We start from the raw sequence: 11,081 nt of genomic DNA, 5'->3' as shown, positions 1-11,081 counted from the left end.
GAAATACAATACATCAAAGACACAGAACACCTTCATGTTGCCTCCCGTCCTACACAGTGGCGTTTTAGAAGCCTTATTCTTGGTAGGATCAAAGACAGCATTTGTCTTCTTGCCGGGAACTCATGGCAACACAAAGTTTTGTGATAACTTAGATACAACTATTCTGACAACTATATTGCCAAAAGTATTTGGCCACCTGCCTTTACTCCCATATGAACTTGAAAAGTGGGCGGTATAGCTCGGTTGGTAGAGTGGCCGTGCCAGCAACTTGAGGGTTGCGGGTTCGATTCCCGCTTCCGCCATCCTAGTCACTGCCGTTGTGTCCTTGGGCAAGACACTTTACCCACCTGCTCCCAGTGCCACCCACACTGCTTTAAATGTCCATCCATCCATCCATTTTCTACCGCTTATTCCCTTTCGGGGTCGCGGGGGGCGCTGGCGCCTATCTCAGCTACAATCGGGCGGAAGGCAGGGTACACCCTGGACAAGTCGCTACCTCATCGCAGGGCCAACACAGATAGACAGACAACATTCACACACTAGGGACCATTTAGTGTTGCCAATCAACCTATCCCCAGGTGCATGTCTTTAGAAGTAGGAGGGGCCTATCCCCAGGTGCATGTCTTTGGAAGTGGGAGGAAGCCGGAGTACCCGGAGGGAACACACGCATTCACGGGGAGAACATGCAAACTCCACACAGAAAGATCCCGAGCCTGGATTTGAACCCATTAAATGTAACTTAGATATTGGGTTTCACTATGTAAAGCGCTTTGAGTCACTAGAGAAAAGCGCTATATAAATACAATTCACTTCACTTCACAAAAGTGCAATCCCATGGAATTGTCCAAAATGTTCCTTTCACTGGAACTAAGGGGCCAAGCCCAACTCCTGAAAAACCAAGCCCACACCATAATTCCTCCTCCACCAAATTTCACACTCTTCACAATGCAGTCCGAAATGTAGCGTTCTCCTGGCAACTTCCAAACCCAGTCCATCAGATTGCCAGATGGAAAAGCGTGATTCATCACTCCACAAAAGGCGTCTCCAGTGCTCTAGAGTCCAGTGGTGACATCCTTTACACCACTGCAACTTGGTGATGTATGACTTAGATGCAGCTGCACGGCCATGGAAACCCATTCCATGAAGCTCTCTGCGTACTGTACGTGGGCTAATTGGAAAGTCACATGAAGCTTGGAGCAAACGACTGTGCAGAAAGTCTTTGCACTATGCGCTTCAGCATCCGCTGACCTCTCTGTCAGTTTACGTGGCCTACCATTTTCGGTGACTGAGTTGCTGTTGTTCCCAAACTCTTCACTTTTCTTAATAAACAAAGTTGACTTTGGAATATTTAGGAGCGAGGAAATTTGACGACTGGATTGGTGGCATCCTATGACAGTTCCACGCTGGAAATCACTGAGAGCGGCCCATTCTTTCACAAACGTTTGTAGAAACAGTCTCCATGTCTAAGTGCTTGATTAAGTGATGAAGACACCTGACTTTCATCATTTGGATGGGTGGCCAAATACTTGTGGCAATAAAGTGTATTTTATTTTCTAATTAACTGAAAAACTGACATGACTGCCTGTCGTCTCTCAGATGTTGACTGAGGCCACAGATGACAACCTGATAGACCTTGGTCCAGGCTCCCCTGCTGTGGTCTCGCCCAAAACCACGTCTAGTTCGCCCCCCCACAGTACTGCAGGGGGGGCCACTGCCTCCCCAGCCCATCACCCTGGTGCAGCCGCACTCTCCTCTGCAATGGCAGGCCTCGGTAAGAACATCAATCAATCAATGTTTATTTATATAGCCCCAAATCACAAATGTCTCAAAGGACTGCACAAATCCTTACGACTACAACATCCTCGGAAGAACCCACAAAAGGGCAAGGAAAACTCACACCCAGTGGGCAGGGAGAATTCACATCCAGTGGGACGCCAGTGACAATGCTGACTATGAGAAACCTTGGAGAGGACGTCAGATGTGGGCAACCCCCCCCCCCTCTAGGGGACAACATCCATGTTTGATTTGTGATGATCGCACATATCAAGACACCTTGGTCTCAATGCATATCCTACTGAGAACCAGTGTCCTCTACGGTGGACATTTGTGTTTGGATCTATTTCTTTTGTCAGAGTTACAAATTTTGTTTAAAAAAAAAGAAATAAAAAAGTAGACATGGTATGTAAAACACTTTTGTCCACTGCAGAGAACAGTGGTTCTTTTGGAGAGGGTGAGCATAAAAGACAGCTTTTAAAGGCCTACTGAAATGAGATGTTCTTATTTAAACGGGGATAGCAGCTCCATTCTATGTGTCATACTTCATCATTTTGCAATATTGCCATATTTTTGCTGAAAAGGATTTAGTAGAGAACATCCACGATAAAGTTCGCAACTTTTGGTCGCTAATAAAAAAGCCTTGCCTGTACCGGAAGTAGCAGACGATGTGCGCGTGACGTCACGGGTTGTGGAGCTCCTCACATCTGAACATTGTTTACAATCATGGCCACCAGCAGCGAGAGCGATTCGGACCAAGAAAGCGACGATTCATCCATTAATTTGAACGAGGGTGAAAGAATCGTGGATGAGGAAAGTGAGAGTGAAAGACTACGAAAAAAAAAAAAAAAAAAAAGACTATACAGTGGGAGTGATTCAGATGTTCCATCCATCTTCTTCCGCTCATCCGGGGTCGGGTCGCGGGGGCAACAGCCTAAGCAGGGAAACCCAGACTTCCCTCTCCCCAGCCACTTCGTCTAGCTCTTCCCGGGGGATCCCGAGGCGTTCCCAGGCCAGCCGGGAGACATAGTCTTCCCAACGTGTCCTGGGTCTTCCCCGTGGCCTCCTACCGGTTGGACGTGCCCTAAACACCTCCCTAGGGAGGTGTTCGGGTGGCATCCTGACCAGATGCCCGAACCACCTCATCTGGCTCCTCTCGATGTGAAGGAGCAGCGGCTTTACTTTGAGTTCCTCCCGGATGGCAGAGCTTCTCACCCTATCTCTAAGGGAGAGACCTGGAAACTCATTTGGGCCGCTTGTACCCGTGATCTTATCCTTTCGGTCATGACCCAAAGCTCATGACCATAGGTGAGGATGGGAACGTAGATCGACCGGTAAATTGAGAGCTTTGCCTTCCGGCTCAGCTCCTTCTTCACCACAACAGATCGGCACAAAGTCCGCATTACTGAAGACGCCGCACCGATCCGCCTGTCGATCTCACCATCCACTCTTCCCTCACTCGTGAACAAGACTCCGAGGTACTTGAACTCCTCCACTTGGGGCAGGGTCTCCTCCCCAACCCGGAGATGGCACTCCACCCTTTTCCGGGCGAGAACCATGGACTCGGACTTGGAGGTGCTGATTCTCATTCCGGTCGCTTCACACTCGGCTGCGAACCGATCCAGTGAGAGCTGAAGATCCCGGTCAGATGTTATTAGACAAATTTACTAGGATAATTCTGGAAAATCTCTTATCTGCTTATTGTGTTTCTAGTGTTTTAGTGAGATTATATGGTCGTACCTGTACAACCTGAAGGTCGGCCCAGCACTTTTCTTCAGCACCAGTCGACGGGTGGTGGCGATGCCCATCTCTGCCCTTCGCAAGGGACCCTCTTCGAAACACAATCTGTCGAAATGATCGCTGCATAATACACTGTACTTTGTGTGTGTGGTCCAATCCAACCGTGTTTGCTTGACCGCTCTGTTCCATGGTAAAGCTTGACTGTCATCTTTCGGGAATGTAAACAATGAAACACCGGCTGTGTTTGTGTTGCTAAAGGCGGCCGCAATACACCGCTTCCCACCTACAGCTTTCTTCTTTGACGTCTCCATTATTCATTGAACAAATTGCAAAAGATTCAGCAACACAAATGTACAGAATACTGTGGAATTATGCGTTGTAAATAGACGACTTATAGCTGGGAACGGTGCTGTAACAAGATGTCCTCTACAATGCGTGACGTCACGCGTACGCGTCATCATACCGCGACGTTTTAGCATGATACTTATTCGCGAAATTTAAAATTGCAATTTAGTAAAACTAAAGCGGCCGTATTGGCATGTGTTGCAATGTTAATATTTCATCATTGATATATAAACTATCAGACTGCGTGGTCGCTAGTAGTGGCTTTCAGTAGGCCTTTAAAGTGAAACATAATGGTGATTTGTTGGATTTCTTTGGTTAATCCAGTCCATAATTCCACATACAGATATGCTAAATGTTTTAAGTGTTGTACGTGCTTACAATTTTTTTTTAAATTAGGTCCTCCAAGGTTATATTTCTCCTTTTTTCCATTTACCTTGCTACTTTTTTCTTTTTTATTCTGTTTGTGTCCATATTTCTTTAACCGTACATATTTCACACCTGGGCTTTACTTACCTGTTTCACTTCTTCCAACCTTATTGCAGATGTGGGCTCTGCCAGTCTACCAAGCCACAAACAAGACGACTTTGACATGTTTGCCCAGACTAGGAGCAGCTCTCTGGCTGACCAGCGTAAGAAGTACGTCTACATTTTTCAGTTGTTATCTCATTGGATTCTTCAGTCATAGTGTTTGTATCTCAATCAACACATTTCACTACTAAAACCTAAAATTATAAAAAGATTGAAGTTCTGGGGCCTCTCAACTCTCAAATTCTTACCACCTTAAAGCAGACAAAAAACACTGGAATACACTTGTAAATAAATATGCTTTAATGAAGCAAAATGATTATTATCTAAGCTTTTTTTGATTCTTCTAATATAACTGTGAAGAGAACTTCTTATATTTTTATGCATTCAAAGAAAAAACAAGCTTTGTAAACCACAAACCATTTTTGTCAAATTAACCTGTTATCATAACAATCAATCAATCAATCAATGTTTATTTATATAGCCCCAAATCACAAATGTCTCAAAGGACTGCACAAATCATTACGACTACAACATCCTCGGAAGAACCCACAAAAGGGCAAGGAAAACTCACACCCAGTGGGCAGGGAGAATTCACATCCAGTGGGACGCCAGTGACAATGCTGACTATGAGAAACCTTGGAGAGGACCTCAGATGTGGGCAACCCCCCCCCCTCTAGGGGACCGAAAGCAATGGATGTCGAGCGGGTCTAACATGATACTGTGAAAGTTCAATCCATAGTGGCTCCAAGACAGCAGCGAGAGTCCCGTCCACAGGAAACCATCTCAAGCGGATCAGCAGCGTAGAGATGTCCCCAACCGATACAGGCGAGCGGTCCATCCTGGGTCCCGACGAGCGGTCCATCCTGGGTCTCGACTCTGGACAGCCAGTACTTCATCCATGGTCATCGGACCGGACACCCTCCACAAGGGAGGGGGGGGACATAGGAGAAAGAAAAGAAGCGGCAGATCAACTGGTCTAAAAAGGAGGTCTATTTAAAGGCCAGAGAATACAGATGAGTTTTAAGATGAGACTTAAATGCTTCTACTGAGGTAGCATCTCGAACTGTTACCGGGAGGGCATTCCAGAGTACTGGAGCCCGAAATGAAAACGCTCTATAGCCCGCAGACTTTTTTTGGGCTCTAGGAATCACTAATAAGCCGGAGTCTTTTGAAGGCAGATTTCTTGCCGGGACATATGGTACAATACAATCGGCAAGATAGGATGGAGCTAGACCGTGTAGTATTTTATACGTAAGTAGTAAAACCTTAAAGTCACATCTTAAGTGCACAGGAAGCCAGTGCAAGTGAGCCAGTACAGGTATATATGTATGTATATATGTATATAAAGGTATATACAGTATAGGTATATATGTATGTATATATGTATATAAAGGTATATACAGTATAGGTATATATGTATGTATATATGTATATAAAGGTATATACAGTACAGGTATATATATATGTATATATGTATATAAAGGTATATACAGTATAGGTATATATGTATGTATATATGTATATAAAGGTATATACAGTACAGGTATATATGTATGTATATATGTATATAAAGGTATATACAGTATAGGTATATATGTATGTATATATGTATATAAAGGTATATACAGTATAGGTATATATGTATGTATATATGTATATAAAGGTATATACAGTATAGGTATATATGTATGTATATATGTATATAAAGGTATATACAGTATAGGTATATATGTATGTATATATGTATATAAAGGTATATACAGTACAGGTATATATGTATGTATATATGTATATAAAGGTATATACAGTACAGGCGTAATATGATCAAACTTTCTTGTTCTTGTCAAAAGTCTAGCAGCCGCATTTTGTACCAACTGTAATCTTTTAATGCTACTTAGTACTCTAACTGTCACAATACCAACCGCATGGTTGCATTTTTTTTTGTTTTTAGCGTGATACCAGGATAAAGAGACGGTAGGCAAACTACAATCAGAAGTTTCTTTTATTAGGCACCAAACAGAAGTGAAATGGGGGAGCGCTGACGTGGTTGAAGCAGCAATCCACGGGGTGAAAAAAACCGAAAGCTTACATTTTGGCAACATGCATTTGGCAACGTTTGACGTGAACATTGAAAGAAACAATCAACTGGCGACAAAAGGCAGGCGAGACTGGGAGAAAAACCCTCCGTCAGTTTAGTCATATAATCGCCGCAGTGTGGCAGGTGAGCTCATCAGCGCTGAAAACAAAATGTAAACACAAAACCCCCATGACGCACCGTGACAATAAACCAGCAGAGTAATGTCGTATAGTTTTCAAATAATATTTACCAACCTGAGCCGTTACCTGTTTCATCACAGCCGGTGTCATCGTCTATCTCTCAAGGCACTTTTTGTTTCAAAAAAACTTTGGAACATTTCCACTGAGGATGGCGGTAAAAATCATCAGGACTCCTCTTTCTCCGATCCAGGAAATCGTAAGAAAGCAGCTGCCTGACCAACGCTCAGAAAATCTGTATAGACTCCTCCCACCACCACCAAGGACTGTTTTCACTGCTGGACTCTAGAAGTTAAAGTATCAATGATTGTCACACACACACTAGATGTGGTGAAATTGACCCATCCTCTTGTTCTCCCTCTGGGAGGTGAGAGGGAGCAGTGAGCAGCAGTGGTGGCCGCGCCCGAGAATAATTTTTGGTGATTCAACCCCCAATTCCAACCATTGCGGCTGAGTGCCAAACAGGGAGGTAATTGGTCCCATTTTTATAGTCTTTGGTATGGTTTGAACTCACAACCTACCGTTCTCAGGGCGGACACCCTAACCAGGTTTCGTAGCAGAAGCTCAAGGTTCTGTAACAGCTTCTTCCCTCAGGTCATAAGACTCTTGAATGCATCATAATAATCCCCTCAATTGCCCCTAAAAACAGATTAACTCGCTGGAATATAAATATAATACAACATACATACACTAAAACACTATTAACACAATAAGCACATAAGGGATTTTCCAGAATTATCCTAGTAAATGTGTCTAATAACATCTGAATCACTCCCACTGCTCTCGCCTTTTATTTTTTTTCCTAATCCTTCACTCTAACTTTCCTCATCCACAAATCTTTCATCCTCGCTCAAATTAATGGGTAAACCATCGCTTTCTCGGTCCGAATCGCTCTCGCTGCTGGTGGCCATGATTGTAAACAATGTTCAGATGTGAGGTAACGTGCACATCGTCTGCTACTTCCGGTACAGGCAAGGCTTTTTTATTAGCGACCAAAAGTTGCAAACTTTATCGTGGATGTTCTCTACTAAATCCTTTCAGCAAAAATGTGGCAATATCGCGAAATGATCAAATATGACACATAAAAATAGACCTGCTATCCCCGTTTAAATAAGAACATCTCATTTCAGTAGGCCTTTAAAGGTAAATTGAGCAAATTGGCTATTTCTGGCAATTTATTTAAGTGTGTATCAAACTGGTAGCCCTTCGCATTAATCAGTACCCAAGAAGTAGTTCTTGGTTTCAAAAATGTTGGTGACCCCTGCTCTAAACATTCACAAATTAGAACGGATAAGACTTGTTGGTCGTCATTTCCAGTCAATGCGCAACAACAGTATCGATTTAAGACAGCTTGACACGTTCCTAGTATGGAAGTATTCATTTTTGGCTCATCAACACATTGTACATCGAATCATCAGTATGTCATTTGAGTTTTTAAAACCAAACAGATTTGTTTTGGTTAGCGACCGAGGGGGAAGCGGCTTCATTTGTGTTTGTGATCAGTGTTTGTTTTCGTGCACAGTGTCAAATATGAGGACCCTCAGGCTTTGGGCGGTCTGGCCTCGGCTCTGGATGTCAGACAGCAAAACACAGGAGGAGGGGTGAGTGCATTCGACTGTTAGTTAGGAAAACTTTCGCACACATGCACCTTCACCAGGCGCTCTGGAATACTGAGCGACCATCTGTGTGCGCTGTTGGGAACTCAAAAGATGTGTGTTAAAGATGGTTCTATACTCCCCACTGGGATCTGGAACAGATTTCACATTTTTTTTGTTTAACACGCATTGCATTATGTGGACAAAGATATTGGGACACGCTTCTTAAAGGGGAACATTATCACGATTTCAAAAGGGTTAAAAACAATAAAAATCAGTTCCCAGTGGCTTGTTGTATTTTTGGAAGTTTTTTTCTAAATTTTACCGGTCCCGGAATATCCCTAAATAAAGCTTCCATCCATCATCTTCCGCTTATCCGAGGTCGGGTTGCGGGGGCAGCAGCCTAAGCAGGGAAGCCCAGACTTCCCTCTCTCCTGCCACTTCGTCTAGCTCTTCCCGGGGGATCCCGAGGCGTTCCCAGGCCAGCCAGGAGAGATAGTCTTCCCAACGTGTCCTGGGTCTTCCCCGTGGCCTCCTACCGGTTGGACGTGCCCTAAACACCTCCCTAGGGAGGCGTTCGAGTGGCATCCTGACCAGATGCCCAAACCACTTCATCTGGCTCCTCTCCATGTGGAGAGCAGCGGCTTTACTTTGAGTTCCTCCCGGATGGCAGAGCTTCTCACCCTATCTCTAAGGGAGAGACCCAAACTCATTTGGGCCGCTTGTACCCGTGATCTTATCCTTTCGGTCATGACCCAAAGCTCATGACCATAGGTGAGGATGGGAACGTAGATCGACCGGTAAATTGAGAGCTTTGCCTTCCGGCTCAGCTCCTTCTTCACCACAACGGATCGATACAACGTCCGCATTACTGAAGACGCCGCACCGATCCGCCTGTCGACCTCACCATCCACTCTTCCCCCACTCGTGAACAAGACTCCGAGGTACTTGAACTCCTCCACTTGGGGCAGGGTCTCTTCCCCAACCCGGAGATGGCACTCCACCCGTTTCCGGGCGAGAACCATGGACTCGGACTTGGAGGTGCTGATTCTCATTCTCATTCATAAATAAAGCTTTAAAGTGCCTTATTATCGCTATCTTCGAAACCACTATCCATTTCCCTGTGACGTCATACAGTGCTGCCAATACAAACAACATGGCGGTTACCACAGCAAGATATAGCGACATTAGCTCGGATTCAGACTCGGATTTCAGCGGCTTAAGCGATTCAACAGATTACGCATGTATTGAAACAGATGGTCGGAGTATGGAGGCAGATAGTGAAAACGAAATTGAAGAAGAAATTGAAGCTATTGAGCGAATAGCTATTGACGCTATTCGGCCATAGCGTGGGTGTACCTAATGAAGTGGCCCATAGCATGGCTGCCTTATTAGCATCGCCGGTAAAATGTGCGGACCAAACGATCAGGACTTTCGCATCTTGTGACACTGGTGCAACTTAAATCCGTCGATTGGTAAGTGTTTGTTTCGCATTAAATGTGGGTATCTCGTTTCAAATGTACATACAGCTAGTGGAAATAGCATGTTAGCATCGATTAGCGTAGCATGTTAGCATCGATTAGCTGGCAGTCATGCCGCGACCAAATATGTCTGATTAGCACATAAGTCAACAACATCCACAAAACTCACCTTTGTGATTTCGTTGACTTAATGGTTGCAAATGCATCTACAGGTTATCCATACATCTCTGTGCCATGTCTGTCTTAGCATCGCCGGTCAAATGTGGAGACAGTCTGGCACATTCAATGGGGGTCTGGCGGCAGATTTCTTGCCAGTGGTGCAACTTGAATCCCTCCCTGTTAGTGTTGTTACACCCTCCGACAACACACCGACGAGGCATGATGTCTCCAAGGTTCCAAAAAATAGTCGAAAAAACGGAAAATAACAGAGCTGAGACCCGGTGTTTGTAATGTGAAAATGAAAATGGCGGCTGTGTTACCTCGGCGACGTCACATTCTGACGTCATCGCCTCCAGAGCGATAAACAGAAAGGCGTTTAATTCGCCAAAATTCACCCATTTAGAGTTCGGAAATCGGTTAAAAAATACATGGTCTTTTTTCTGCACCATCAAGGTATATATTGACGCTTGCATAGGTCTGCTGATAATGTTCCCCTTTAATCACTTAAGTTAAGTCTGAAACTTTACACATTTGAAAAGCTTGTAGAAATGCATCCCAAAAATAGTGTCTGTTTTCTTCCTCAAGACCAGGTGTCCCAATACTTATGTCCATGTGGGCGAGCATGTTTAGATATACACTATATTGCCACAAGTATTTGGCCACCCATCCAAATGACCAGAATCAGGTGTCCTAATCACTTGGCCCGGTGTATAAAATCAAGCACTTAGGCATGGAGACTGTTTCTACAAACATTTGTGAAAGAATGGGCCGCTTTTAGTGATTTCCAGCATGGAACTGTCATAGTCGTGAAATTTCCTCGCTCCTAAATATTCCAAAGTCAACTGTTGGCTGCATCTAAGCCATGCATCACCAAGTCCAATGCAAAGCGTGGGATGCAGTGGTGTAAAGCAGTGGTTCTCAAATGGGGGTACTTGAAGGTATGCCAAGGGGTACGTCAGATTTTTTTAAATATTCTAAAAATAGCAACAATTCAAAAATCCTATATAGATATTTTCATTGAATAATACTTCAACAAAATATGAATGTAAGTTCATAAACTGTGAAAAGAAATGCAACAATGCAATATTCAGTGTTGACAACTAGATTTTTTTGTGGACATGTTCCATAAATATTGATGTTAAGGATTTCTTTTGCCGTTGTGTCCTTGGGCAAGACACTTTACCCA

At 44.1% G+C, this 11,081-nt stretch overlaps 1 protein-coding gene across 3 annotated transcripts in view; it reads left to right on the top strand.

The window, feature by feature from the left end:
- LOC133541637 (TOM1-like protein 2) overlaps positions 1–11,081 on the top strand; it is a 74,320-nt gene that overhangs the window by 32,707 nt on the left and 30,532 nt on the right. For all 3 annotated transcript variants that reach the window (XM_061885160.1, XM_061885159.1, XM_061885158.1), the window contains exons 10-12: positions 1,597–1,771; positions 4,401–4,494; positions 8,183–8,261. In XM_061885160.1, coding sequence (XP_061741144.1) covers positions 1,597–1,771; positions 4,401–4,494; positions 8,183–8,261 — 348 coding nt within the window. The remainder of the gene's footprint in view (positions 1–1,596; positions 1,772–4,400; positions 4,495–8,182; positions 8,262–11,081) is intronic.

Source organism: Nerophis ophidion, linkage group LG23 (assembly GCF_033978795.1).
Source record: "Nerophis ophidion isolate RoL-2023_Sa linkage group LG23, RoL_Noph_v1.0, whole genome shotgun sequence".
NCBI lineage: Eukaryota > Metazoa > Chordata > Actinopteri > Syngnathiformes > Syngnathidae > Nerophis > Nerophis ophidion.
The sequence above is the reverse complement of the archived record's forward strand: the minus strand, read 5'-3'. Positions and strand labels throughout refer to the sequence as shown.